General features: G+C 42.8%; 1 protein-coding gene and 1 long non-coding RNA gene across 5 annotated transcripts in view; one reads left to right on the top strand and one right to left on the bottom strand.

The window, feature by feature from the left end:
* Positions 1-14,272, bottom strand: part of ZNF572 (zinc finger protein 572) — a 28,200-nt gene that overhangs the window by 4,885 nt on the left and 9,043 nt on the right. For 3 of the 4 annotated variants that reach the window (XM_042972815.1, XM_007076837.3, XM_042972816.1), the window contains 2 exons: positions 11,907-13,639; positions 4,895-5,734 (listed from right to left, as the gene is read on the bottom strand). In XM_042972815.1, the coding sequence (XP_042828749.1) occupies positions 12,129-13,639 (1,511 nt within the window). In that variant the 3' untranslated portion in view covers positions 4,895-5,734; positions 11,907-12,128. Of the gene's footprint in view, positions 1-4,894; positions 5,735-11,906; positions 13,640-14,272 lie in introns of those variants that run through there. The other variant, XM_042972814.1, reaches the window with a different exon arrangement.
* Positions 102-1,492, top strand: LOC122234877. Its single transcript, XR_006212842.1, has 2 exons — positions 102-566; positions 1,210-1,492. It is a non-coding gene; the product is annotated as an uncharacterized LOC122234877 (long non-coding RNA).

Genomic DNA, 14,272 nt, shown 5'->3' with positions numbered 1-14,272 from the left:
GCCCGCCCCGCCCTGCGCGCCCGCCCCGCCCTCCGCCGCCGTTGGCCAATGAGGGGGCGCACCGCGCGGTAGGCCGAGATGGCGCTATGCGGCGTTTGGCCAATCGCGGGCGGCGCGGCCGGCGCGGCCGGCGCGGCGTCGCCGGGTGAGGCGCTAGGGAGATGTTGCGTGGTGCGAGGCGGGGGCGTGAGCTGGGGGCCTGCCGCCCGGTGGGCGGAGGGTGAGGCAGCCGCTGGCTCCACAGGGGCGGAGGGGCGGAGGCGGTCGAGCCCTGGGTTCCGCGGTCAGTTTGCCCGCCGCCCCGCCCCGGCAGCTGGGGTCCTACCGGAGAAGAGGTGGAGTTTGTTCCGGGGAAGCCGCTGCCTGGAGTTCCGCCATTCGTCCCCCGATCGTGTATTGAGCGCTTACTATGTGTCAGGCCCGGGGGTCCTTTCTCTCCCACGCCTAGTGTGTGCAGAGGGCGGTGGAAACCGGTGCGTGGAGAACGTGACGTTCAAGCCGAACTTCTGGAAGAACGAGTTAGGCAGATGTTTGCCCGAAGAAGGAAGGAGAAGAGGATGTGCCAGGTGTTTCTTCCTTCACCCAAAATTGTCAGGCACTGCGTAGTAGTCACTGCGCTCGGCCTAAAGATGCTCTGGTGTTCGTAGCCCCTGTTCTCTGGAGATCAGAAACGCGGAGGGGGGAGGTCCTCGGGCAAAGAAGTAAAGTACAGGTGTGTCGTAAGTGCTCCGAGAGTGGGGGTGCAACACGAAACCCCAGAACCCGAGGCAGTCCTTCCCTTCGCCTCCGCCTGGGCCTGGAGGGGGCTAGGCAAGGCCTCCGGAGTTACATGAATCGTGTCCAGGACAAGCATTACAGGGGAAACAAAAACATGTGCAAGAGTTGCAGTGTGAGAGATGGCCTTTGTTCCGAAACGTTGGACCTCCCTGGAATTCATTCAGGGCTGAGACCATTGCGTTGGCTCGCCCTGTACCTTAAACCCCACAGTTAATGTACAAATCCTTTCTGTTTCTGCCCCTTGGAGCACGGCTGTATTGTCATCTGTCTCCTAAATTGGTTATATTTTTATTGACCCAATCTCTGACGCCGTGGTTGAGCCTTACCCACTAGTCCCTATAAGGGAAGGATCTCCCTCTGATAAATCAGAATCAGCGACACCTAGCACAACGTTTTAAGCTCCGTTTTTATCTTCCATAAAAATGTATTTAGTGAATGAATGGGTGATGAACGATAATGGCACAGCAGGAAGACCAAGTGACCGGAATGTGGAGACCTCGGTGGTTCTCGCTGTCACCACCTTTGTGACCTTGGACAAGACAAAAGTCAGTCAACCTCTGGAGAGAGTCAACCTCTAGAGATTTCATATCTTCATGAAATCTAATCTTTGCAATCCTGTAACACTTTGCTGAGTTTAAGAAAGTATGGCAACTGTCCCCATTTTCCACCCCAAATATATGTTTTATGTGCTAATAAAAGTAATTACGTGTCAAAATACTTTCATTATTTAACCCTCAAATAACAAAAATGAAACAAAGAGGTTAAGTGGCTTGGTCAGATCACAGCAGATAACTGATGAAACCAAGAGTTAAACTCCTGGCCTCCAAATCTTGTGCTCCTCAATAATCACTCTTAATTATCAGTTACTGCTTTAACAATCCTCCATTATAAAACCAAGACTTTAATTCTTTCCCTGACAACAACCCTCACTGGTATCAACAAATTTGGCTGTTTGAAATATACAAAGACTCAAGAAAAAGACTCAAGAAAATCAATTTAATGTGTGGGAAATCGTTTTCCTAAAGACAATTCTTCAATAAACTGCTTGTGGTTCCTATATTGCTAACATGATAGAATGCTCTAGCAGCTCTTACAAATGAGAATTCAGTATCATCAGGATGTTACTTGATTACCCTCTACTTGAAATTAGCATAAGTGGATTTTTTTTCTTATCAAGTAGCCAACCATCATTTAACTATGTTTGAATCTTGGCATGGCTCTGCTTATTCAAAACCAAAACACTGGGGCACCTAGGTGCCTCAGTCGAGTGCCCAACTCAATTTCGGCACAGGTCATGATCCCAAGGTCTTGAGATTGAGCCATGTGTCCAAGCTAAGCCTGGAGCCTGCTTAAGATACTCTCTTGTGGGACACCTAGGTGGCTCAGTTAGGCATCAGACTTCGGCTCAGGTCATGATCTCATGGTTCCTGGGCTGGAACCCCACATCAGCCTCTGCACTGGTGGCATGGAACCTACTTGGGATTCCCTCTCTCTTTCTCTCTCTGCTCCTCCCCCCTGCCAAATAAATAAACTTAAAAAAAAAAAAAAAAAAAGATTCTCCCTCTGCCCCTCTCCCCCACTTGCGTGTGCTCAAAAAATAATTATTTTTTTTAAAAATCTGTCACTCAGGCCTGAAGCTAAGGCAATGAAATATGACACAAAATCAGCCACTTACTAGGAGAAAGTAATAAACTAGAATAAACTCCATGAAAAATACTCTGTAATCAGGAAGAGGCGGTGTTACTACACCTTGGGGACCAGGGTAACCCCAAAGAAACTGAAAGCATGGGGGACCTGTCTGGTGCAGAAGTCATGGAGGAGGCTTAGCTGTGGCCAGAGAGGCTGTAGGAGGCTGAGAGGAAATGGGAGAAATACCTTGTTTCCCCTCGCTTGGCCCAGTCACCCACCAGTGGTCTCTCACCTGTTGGGTTTAGCTGGCCACCAGTTGAAAAGAAAGTTTGGGAAACGCAGCCCACAGGGACTGGCCTACCTATGATGCACAGCAAAGCATGAGGTATTTCAGGAGCAGATTTGAGCACAGGTAGGCCTAGGATTGGCTCACTTTCTAATTGTATGCCTCCTGATTCTTTTTCTCATTTTCTTGACTTTAGTGGGATTATTTCTATTGTTTCAGTCTTCAATAGGATGTTCGCAATTGCTTATAACTTCTCCATTAAAGTTTTAACAATCAAATCTTTTTAGCATATACTGGTATGTATATATTACTCTGTTCATGTAGTGAATTTAGTGTAGTGAAATCTTACATTAACAAAGTTGATGATGGTGAATCAGCCTTCCATTCTTCAGAAAAACTTCATCAGAGTGTATCATTCTTTTTAATAAAGTGCCATGTTAGATTTGTGTAAAAAAAAATACTTTGTAGTCATGACAAGAGCTGATACTTATAGTCAGCGTTCTAAATGCTTTTTTCATATATTAGCTCATTTTGTCCTCACAACCATACTATGAGGAAGGTACTGTTTTTAGCCCCATGCTACAGATAAGGAACGATGTACAGAAAAGTGGTCACACAGCTAGTAAGTAGCAGAGCCTGAATCCAAGCCCAGAAAATCTGGTTCAGGAATCCGGGATTGTTTGACTAGAATGCATTTTTTTCTCGCCCTACAAAGATCTAGTTATTAAAACAAAGAGCACATTTGTTCTTGCCACCTCTTCTTGTTGGCCTAAGTTTGGCATGTCAGGACTAGACTTGTGCCTTTTCAAGTGTCATTCTCAATTCAAGAAAAAGCCTTGCCCTTCTTTCTTCAATTATCCATTCTTAAAGACCCAGATTAAAGATTTTTTCTGTGTATTTATTGATTTTAAGAGAGAGAGCAGGGGAGGGGCAGAGGGAGGGAGGGAGAATCCCAAGCATGATCCGCACTGCTTAGCACAGAGCCTGACTTGGGCCTCAGACTCAAGAACCTTGAGATCATGACCTGAGCCGAAATCGAGAGTCGGGACGCTTAACCAAATGAGCCACTCAGGCGCCCCAAGACCCACATTAATCATCATGTCTTTTTATAACTCCACCTCTTTGCCTTAGCAGTCACCGATTCGTAATTGTCAATTTACATATAACTTTTTCAAGAGATTCAACTCCTTAAGGCCAGGACCTTGTCTTATTCATAGTTGTATACTCAGCACTTGGTATACAGTAAGCATTTTTTCAATGTATTAAGTACAATCTTTCCTTTCTTCATTTTATATCCCCTCTTTTTTGGGGTACCAAACTGAGCAATTTCTTTTTCATTTATGTTTTTGTTTGTAACACATTAGATCAAAACCCTCTAAAGCTACTTGCTCACCATCCAACCTGTCCATAAAGACTTTATTTTTTTTACTTTAGAGAGAGAGTGCAAGTGAAGGAGAGGGGCAGAGGGATAGAGGGAGAAAATCTTTTTTAAGTTTATTTACTTTGAGAGAGGCAGAGACAGAGGGAGAGAGAGACTCCCAGGCAGGAGCTACACTGTCAGCTCAGAGCCTGACTCGGCGCTCGATCCATGAGATCATGACCTGAGCTGAGATCAACAGTTGGACACTTAACCGTCTGAGCCACCCAGCGCCCCCATAAAGACTTTTTAAAAATCTTTTTAAATAATTTTTTTAATATTTATTTATTTTGACAGAGAGAATGCAGGCCCATGTGTTGGGAAGGGGCAGAAAGAATCCCAAGCAGGCTCTGCACTGTCAGGGCAGATCCCCATAAAGGACTCAATCTCACAAACCGAGCGATCATGACCTGAGCCGAAATCAAGAGTCGGACCCTTCACTAACTGAGCCACCCAGGCGCCCCCCAAAAGACTTTCAATGTCAGTCATTTACTTGTTCTGCATCCCCTCAGTGCTTATGTAATCTTTTGCAAATTCTAGTTGGAATTTGGAACTTTGTTTTTTTTCATTTTCTTTTTATTCTTAGTACTGCTCATAAAGCCATGATTAAGAATATATATCAATATTCTGAGCATCTGGGTGGCTCAATTGGTTAAGCATCTGACTTGATCTCATGATCATGACCTCATGTTCACGAGATCAAGCCCCACGTAGGGCTCTGTGCGGACAATGAAGAGCCTGCTTGGGATTCTCTCTCTCTCACTCTTTCTGCCCTTCCCCTGCTTGCACTCTCTCTCTCTCTCAAAATAAACTTAAAAGGAGTATACATCAATGTAATTCAATGTAATACATGGGGATCAAGTGTCTACTTTGTGTCAGGCACTGTGCTTGGTGTTGGGAGTAAAGCAGTGAACAGACACAATACTTGTCATTTGGGGGTTCAGAGTTTAACAGAGAAGACAGCAGCATACAGGTAATTAAGGATGTGATACGTGTCCAAAAACGAGCAAGTACATGTTGCACTGGAGGGTAACAAGATATAAACTGGCCTAGGGGTCAAGGAGTGCCTACTAGAGGAGGTTACGTTTAAGCTGAGGTCTGAAGAATTAGGAGTAACCAGGTATAACCTCTGGTAATGGCAATGACCACACCTTACATCCCCCAACCCCCGCAGTATGGCTGTTTTTTCCCTTAGTAAAACATCAATCCCTGCAGCTGACAAGTTTTTCACTGAATTAGTGATGACAGCAGGATGGGAAAGATGAGGATTCTAGTCTTCTGAGCAGTATAACTTGGTATCTTCCTAAGTTTCCAATGTGCTTTTTCCTCAGCATCAATTTTACAAACACAAAGATACTTCTCCATTTACCAAACCTGAATTTACCTTCGTCTCCTAGATTTGGGGTGCACTTCATTGTCTGAACCAGGTGACAGGAGACACTGAGCTAAGTAGCCAGCCGTTTCATCAACCAGTTTTCCTCTGGGTTCTCCCAGGCTCTGGGCCTCAGGCCACATCCCTGGGTCTCCGAGCAGCTTCCAGCGCCCTCTACTGGAATCGGGCCTGAGGCCGCGCGAGGAAAAATCCAAATAGTTCTTAGAATCACTCATCCCAAAGTGACTCTCAGCTGATCCGAACCCAAGAGAGGCAAAGAGGGGTTTAAAAAAAAAAAAAGAAAGAAAAGAAAAAAGAAAAAGGAAAACAAACTACCTTAAAAGAGGTTTCCAACATTTAAATATACTGGCCTTGAACTGAATTACATGGTTTCCTTCCCCCCACCCCCAAAAGGTGTTTAACAAAATTATTTCACTGCGCAATTGAAATTGATAGATAGTTCTGGAAAGGGATTAGTAATATGCCTTTAAAAACTTTTATGCCAGTTAAGCATCCAACTTCAGCTCAAGTCATGATCTTGCAGTTCATGGGTTTGAGCCCTACGTTGGGCTCTGTGCTGACAGCTTGGAGCCTGGAGCCTGCTTCAGATTCAATGTCTCCCTCTCTCTCTGCCCTTCCAAGGCTCAGCTCAGCTCAACTCTCTCTCTCTCTCTCTCTCTCAAAAATAAATAAATAATAAAAATAAAAACTTCTATGTCCTTTGACTCAATAATGTCACTGCTAGGAATTCACTCTGAGGAAATAATTTGAGATGTAAAGTAAAATTTGTGTACCAACAAAAAGCAAAACAAACAATCATAACTACAATACCAAAACAACAACCAAAAAAACCTTGTTCACAACAGTGTTCTTTTTAATAGCAAACAGCTAGAAATACTATAAACATCCACCAACATCCAACAATTCAGAACTGAATTGTTATTGTTAATAATTATTCAGTCTATTTTTATGAAGTCATTAAAAACATCATAATCATTAAAACAAGTAAACTGACAATAAGATTAGGAAATCAAGACACAATACTATACACACACACACACACACACACACACTCCCCACATGATCCAATTTTTTTTAACATTTATTCAGATATATGCTTAGAAAACAAGTTATTGGGAAAGATCTCAGAACTTTTGTGGTGAGTGATCTCTGGAAAAAATGATTACGGGCCATTTTTCTTTTGGTCTTCACTTTTACATCATTTCCTACTTTATACTTCTCTGTATATTTTACATTCAGCAATAAGTATTACTTTAATAATTAGAGAGTATGCTATTATTTTAAGGGGGAAATCTTACACCTGTGTTTGTCAGTCTAATCAACTAGTATTTTCTTTAATCTATTTATCCACATGACTTAACAGGACTCGAAATTAATCATGATCCTTTTTCAACGAAAGCTTACACATCATCCCTCCCAGTGTCAGATCCTAGGATATCTACTGATTTTACCAGCCATGCAATGTTAGATCACAAACCTCACCAACTTAGCACTTTCAAGCTACCTCTGCTTGTAAGTGGCTACATCCCATGAAGTCATGATTGCCAAGCATCATGTTTCCATCTGGATCTTTATAACCAAGTGTTTGGACCATCTTTAGCTTTGACCTCATTCCTACTTCACTGGGAGGGGAAGAGAGGAGAGGGAAGAAAGGGAAACGAAATAAAGGGTAGAAAAAGCCTAAGTTTGGGTTAGAATATGTAAGGAAAGGGACGTCTGGGTGGCTCAGTCGGTTAAGCGTCCGACTTCAGCTCAGGTCATGATCTCAGAGTTTGTGGGTTCAAGCCCTGCAGCAGGCTCTCTGCTGTCAGCGCCTACTTGGAATCCTGCCCCTCTCTCTCTGTCCCTCCCCCACTTGCACTCTCTCTCTCTCAAAAATAAATCAACATGTGGGGCGAGAAAAAGAATATGCAAGGACAAGGCAGAAGAGGTTAGGGCCAAAGAGAAGTAAAAGAGAATAAAAATGAAATAAAAGAGATGGGGAATGAAAGGAAAGGCAATTTTTAAATAGAAAAAGGCAGTAGTTGCCCACAGAGCTGCCATAAAATAATGATGTGCTACATTGTTAGCCTACACACTCAGCTTGCTACACACTCCTAGTGTGTAGTCATACCCCTTCGTGTCCATGGGGTAGACAACAAAAGGACTGCACCATTTTTGTGGCCCCAGGGGACACCCATGTCTCTGGGGCTACCTTCAAAGATGATTCAAAGACCCACGGTTGTATACAGCCACTTTATCACAGATCAGCTAACACTGAGGTATTAGCAATGCTAATAAGCACATTACATACAGTATCTCACTGATCCTCCCCACAAACCCATGAGCTAAATGTTATTAATATCTTTATTTTAGAAACCTAGAAATAACCAATTCAAGCAGTGATTAATTTCTGTGCATTTGCCTATCCTTAGCAAAATTATGAGAAAATGAGGGTGGGCAGGGAAGAACGACAGTATTTTCTTAACACCTAGAATATGCCAGGCACCTCACCTCACTCACCGCTTACTAAATCTTACAAGCTAAGAACAGAGTACAAAGTGATTGAAACATGAATGTGAAACAGACTCTGAACCTGTCCTGGACAGTGTGAATTTAAAAGCCCAGGTCTTCCCTCCATAGGCTTCTGAACAATTGGGAGAATTGAGGGTCCTCTAGGGGTTAGCGTGAAGGATAGACCCAGCTTCCCAGGCCTGTCACTTTCACTTGCGAGCTAGCCCAGACTCCGTGGACTGGACGAGTAATGATGTCGAAGGGACCTGGGGCACGCTGAGACTGTACAGCCTATTCCAGTAAACTTCACCATTGGCGAATGCCTTTCATCCAAAACCACTAAACACTTCACATGCCAGGCTTTGTGTCGGGCACTGGGATTACAGAAATGAAATCTGTTCTCTGCACTCAGGGAGTGGACAGTCTAATGGGAAGGCATATCCTGGAAGGGCATATTCCTGGGCATTAGCATAAAACATATAAGCATATGATACCCACTCAGAACTACTGAGCGCCACTCTGTACAAAGCACTTGTGCTTTCACAGAGCAAACCTAGCCCATTTTACTATATAGTTATTTCTAGCTCCTTCGATTATCAAATTATTAGATTTGAAGATGGAGGGTTCAGCGTAAGTTGTGGTTCAAGAGTTGGCAAGGAGAAAGTAGTCACCTGAAAAGCTGCACATTTTCCTATCAGTCTATCCATACGTTTGCCCCTCCCGCCGTCATTTCAACTCCTGCTGCACACATATTGGGCATCAGGCAAATTTTTGCTGAGTGAATGATCATACCGCTCGAAAGGAATTACATAAACTCAAATACAGAATAAAGAAGCAATGACGGTTTTGTCACGACCATGATTTCAGAAAGTGAGACTGGCAGAGATGGAATATATTGGACCAGTGCATGAGGGGCAACCGTCACAAGCCATATTCCACTACCTCTCACCATCAATGAGGAAACAAACATGTAGAGCACTAAGGACAAGGCTCATTTGGCAGATCCAGCTTGGATGGCCTGGAATGATGGGAGCAAACCTTCAGCTCGGGCACTATGGTAAGACACTTATTGCTTGTATGCCTTCTGGCAGACTCTACAGCAGCTAGGGACTGAATTCCCCACGACACTTGTGAACCTATGTGTTGACATAGGGAAAAAAATATAAGGCCTTTCTCTGAGTAGGAAAATGAATAGAAGAGTCTTCTCTTTAGTTAAAAAGGAACTATGAAACACATCACTTAAATAAGAACGCTTTATTTACTCAGGTGCAGAATTCTTTTTGCTGGCAAAACAAGTAAGGAATACAGAATATTTACTTCTTGGGGAGCTAAATAAAAAACCCATTTACTGATTAATGAAATTGAGATACAGGCATCAAATATGATTAAATTTACTACTATGTTCTCATAAGTAACAAATCTCTCCTCTGTGTTCCTAGTTTTCAATCGAAAGAGATAAGGATTCTTGCTAAATTGTTTTCTTCATGGAGCAGACCCCATCTTAATTCATCTAAAATGTGAACATCTATGTTTCTATAGACACTGAGGTTTGTGAAATAGGTTTTATGTAATTGTGGGCACTCATAAAACAGAGTCAATGATGCTAATAGGACATAAACTATACCTGTTAATGTCTTCAGACACAAATTAACTTACATTGAACTTGCTATATTGTTCTTTCCTGACTTACGCTGAATCCTTTGTTTCAAGAACAACAAAAATATTCAGTAAGTCGAATCACATAAAAGCGTTCTTCAAAAGTCTGCAAAATTGAAACACTCTACAGTCTTATGCTTTTACAAAACCTGATTCGTCAGGGTTCCTGAGGTTGGTCATTAAGAATTCACAAGGAGGATGGGTACGGCTTCCATTGCTACTTCTGAAAATGTGTGGAGGACATTTTTCTATTTATTTCAATTAATAATAACTAATTACCATGTATTTAGACCTCGTTAATATTTTAAGCACTGTGCTAGCTGCTTTGCAAACATTTACTTAATCCTTACAGAAACCCTGCAAGGCAGGCATTACCTCTGCTTTACAGATGAGGACGCAAGTTAGGAGTGGTTACTGGCCACACACAATGTAATGGATGACTGGGTACCGCTCCGACAGCTACTGCCTTGCAACTGGATTTCGGCCTCAACAGCAAATGCCCAAATTTCATTCTCAAACGTTAATCAAACTTTTAGTCGTCTGTGGTAAAATACTGTAAACACTTGCCCTCAGATATTAGAGTTTAAGACAATTTGGACAATACTACCTAACATACAAAGGTGAAAAGATGCTTAGAGGAGGATCATATAAAAGCCAACGATACTTAATGTTCTCCCCCTTCTTGAAAGCAGAAAAATCACCCCAAATGCTTCTTAAGTCTTTTGTTAACTTTTGCTGTATTTTTTAATCTTGTAACAACGCGAAAAGACTTAATGGACTCCCCAGTGTCAGGCATACGACCGCAATCATGAAAGAAGAAAGAATCCCCGTGCAATTCCGTGACCTACCAGCTACAGCCTTCTGCATCTGCAGCAGCCCTAACTGGCCTCTTCTGGCTCCGCATTCCTAATCTGGATCTCTATAGACAGCCTTCATAAAATATATTTTGAATCTAAAAATGAGACCAGAAATCCTGACCAACTTAGGAGTCCCGACTTTCTACTCCTTGAACTGGCAGTAAAAAAAAAAAAAAAAAAAAAAATAGGGGTTAGGAGCATAAAAAATAACTTATTACTTTACAAAACATCATTTCCATTGGACAGGCGAACAGGGAGGATCCATACATCCCATAAGTCAAGAGGCAAAAGAAAACCGTCAAGACTGGAAGTAAGGAATCTCGGTCTCCAATGGCACACTGTCTCTGCACATTGGCTCAGATTCAGGGGGTTAAATATTAGAAAAAGAACCCAGTTTCTGATCCAACCAGGAATTACATAATGAGAAAACTGAAGGGAAAAGACTTTGTCAAAAATCTTTTTTCATTTTTGTTTAAAGTTCATTATTTCTGCAAGAGACAGAGACATCACAAGTGGGGATGGGGGCAGAGAGAGAGGGAGAGAGAGAGAATTCCAAGCAGGCTCCACGTGGTAAGCGCAGAAGCTCAGTGTGGGGCTCGAACTCACCAAACTGTGAGATCATGACCTGAGCCAAAACCAAGAGTTGGATGCTTAACCAACTCAGCCACCCAGGTGTCCCTATTTGCCCAAAGTTTATTAACAAAATTCAAGAATTCTACCTCTTAATCTGGTTTTGGCCAAGACAACAGGATCGTATCACTGGATTACCAAGATGGTTGAACAGAAGACATACAAGCATTAGAATGGCCAATCTCTAGACGGAGTGCCTTAAAAACTCTATCCCATTTCTAGTCTATGTTGCAATTCCTTTGGAGTAGAAACCTCATAGCACATTTCCTACAGTCTCTTAGGAAATCTTCATGAGTCTGTGAAGAATGATAATCTTGAAAGAACAAACTCTATATGACATTCAATACAGCAGCCACCAGTCACATGTGGCTACTGAGTGCTTGGCACGTAGTTAGTGCCACTAAGGAACCAGATTTTAAATGTCATTTAATCTTACTATAAATTTATTTAAGTAGCCACAGGTGACTAGTGGCTACGGGATTAGCCGGTGTAGTTCTAAATACTATGAAAGTTCATTTTCAGCAAATAAAATTGTGTTTAGAAAACTGAGTCTTTTTATAGACCCACCAAAACAGCCAGAGAATCACATTATTTGTTCAAAACGAATCTTTCTGTGGATAACTCCCTGAGGCCAATAATGAATTACTGCCACCCACTCAGGCAAGAGGAAATAGGGAAATTCAAGGACTAGCTTGGCTTCAAGCTCTCAGGTGTCCTTATTCCCGGAATTTCTCTTTATGTTTTCTTTTGAAGCTATTCCAATCTTACCTTAAATCAAAAAACATTTCTTCTCCATCGTTGGAAGCATCTCCCACTGGGCAGATACAATGAGCTGGTGATCAGGGCCTTCCCATCCTCCAACCTGGGAGCTTGACTTTTTCCAGACATTATGGCAAACAAACCAAAGAAACTCTGTAGCAACACCTTAATTGTAATGATCCAGCAAGAAAAGAAATAATAATAATAATAATAATAAACGGGCTTTGGGACTCAAGAGGAAGATGGACGTGGGACTGAAAAGGAAGAGATGAGGGCCATTTCCCCTGGACAGTTTTTCCAAGTCCACCCAGGAGGAAAACCATTGACTTCGGGAGACTCGAAAGACTTTTCTAGGTGCATCTTCCGATGCTGAGTGAGATAGGCACTTCTGCTGAAGCACTTGTCACAGTCGGTGCATTTGTAAGGTTTCTCTCCCACGTGAGTCCTCCGGTGCCTGATGAGATTAAAGCTCTGGCTGAAGCCTTCGCCACAGTCGGGACACTTATAAGGTCTCTCTCCCGTGTGTGTCCTCTGGTGAATCACCAGGGTGGAACTCTGGCTGAAAGTTTTCCAACACTCCGAGCACCTGTACGGCTTCTCTCCTGTGTGTGTTCTCTGGTGTCTAATGAGATGGGAGCTGAGACCGAAACGCTTTCCGCACTCACAACACTTGTAGGGTTTCTCCCCAGGCTGGAGTCCACACTCTTCTATCGCACTGCAGTTCTGACTCAAACTTTCTTCATATTCGGGACTTTCACAGAGCTTCTCTCCTGCGTGTGTTTTCCGGTGTGCGATTAGGTTCGAACTTCGACTGAAGCTCTTGCCGCATTCTGTACACTGATACGGTTTTTCTCCTGTGTGAATCCTCTGGTGCTTTATGAGAGTCGAATTGCAACCGAAGCTTTTCCCGCACTCGAGACATTTGTAGGGCTTCTCTCCCGTGTGCGTCCGCTGGTGGCGAATCAGGCTAGAACTCTGACTAAAACTCTTTCCACAGTCAGGACACGTATAAGGTTTTTCTCCCGTGTGAATCCTCTGATGTTCTATGAGGACATAGCTGTGGCTGAAGCATTTCCCACACACGGGACATTCGTAGGGCTTCTCGCCGGTATGCGACCTGTGGTGCTGAATAAGGTGGGAGCTGCTACTAAAGCTCTTCCCACACTCGGGACATTTATAGGGTTTCTCTCCCGTGTGAGTCCTCTCGTGAATGATTAGATGGGAGGTATTGCTGAAGCTTTTCCCACACTCGCCACACTGGTAGGGCTTCTCTCCTGTGTGTGTCCTCAGGTGCTGAATCAGGTGAGAGCTGTTACTGAAGCATTTCCCACACTCAGAGCATTTATAAGGTTTTTCTCCTGAGTGCGTCCTCTGGTGAATACGCAAATGAGAGCTGTTATTGAAGCTTTTCCAACATTCAGCACACTTGTAGGGTTTGTCCCTGGAGGTCGAATTCTGCTGGACGGAGGCACTGCGGCGTTCCCCGGGAGCCCATCCCCAGTGACTGGGTTTTTCTTCTTCTTCTCCTGCAGAATTTCCCTGATTCTCTGACTTGCCATCCTTCTCACAGGAATCACTGCACCAGATCTCATTGCCTTGGGACCACATCCATGGACTTTCTTCTATATCCTCATGCTTACAATTTTGTGGGCCATCTCTCTTAGACCGTTTTGAGGCGCTCTCTTTATCTGCCTTGGCGTTATTGTGTCGTACAGTTTCCAAATGATTCTTACTTGCATCTCCTGTAAGAATAAACAAATATTCTAAACATATTCCCTAATCTCTACCAGAGGAAGGAAATTCTGAAATGCAATGGAAGAGAGAGAATAACAAAGTAAAATCTCATAAATTCTTTTACGTTAAAAAAAAAGTTTTTTTTTTAATTTTTTTTTTTAAAAAAAAGTTTTTAAAGCTAGTTTTAAAGCTAGTTCTTTAAGTGCTCATTAGAAGCAGGTGAATTTTCTGTGCTCAGTAACAGCACTAATGAAGTATTTAAATAGTTGTCAGTAATTGCCAAGGGGGGATAGTCATCTTAAAAAAAAAAACACCTCATTAAGCTTCATTCTGGAAGACTTACAAGAAAAAAGGGGATCTGAATAGGGGAGAAACTGAATAAGACACATTCTAAGGTGAAAACAATACTTTAGTTAAAATCTGAGAAAATACAGAAAGAACAATGGTACCTGCTATTTATTAAGAACAATAGTGTGCCATATAGTATCTCATTAATCCCAAGAAACCATGAGACAAGATATTATGCATTTTTCTTCAAGATGAGAAAAGAGAGGCTGTAAAGGTTAATTAACATAGCTTGTAAGCAACAGAGCAGGAATCAAACTAAAGTCTGTCCCATGCAAATGCCCTGTTCTCTCTAC

The sequence above is a fragment of the Panthera tigris genome, chromosome F2, assembly GCF_018350195.1.
Source record: "Panthera tigris isolate Pti1 chromosome F2, P.tigris_Pti1_mat1.1, whole genome shotgun sequence".
Lineage (NCBI taxonomy): Eukaryota > Metazoa > Chordata > Mammalia > Carnivora > Felidae > Panthera > Panthera tigris.
Note: the sequence above shows the minus strand (reverse complement) of the source record. Positions and strands in the feature narration are given on the sequence as shown.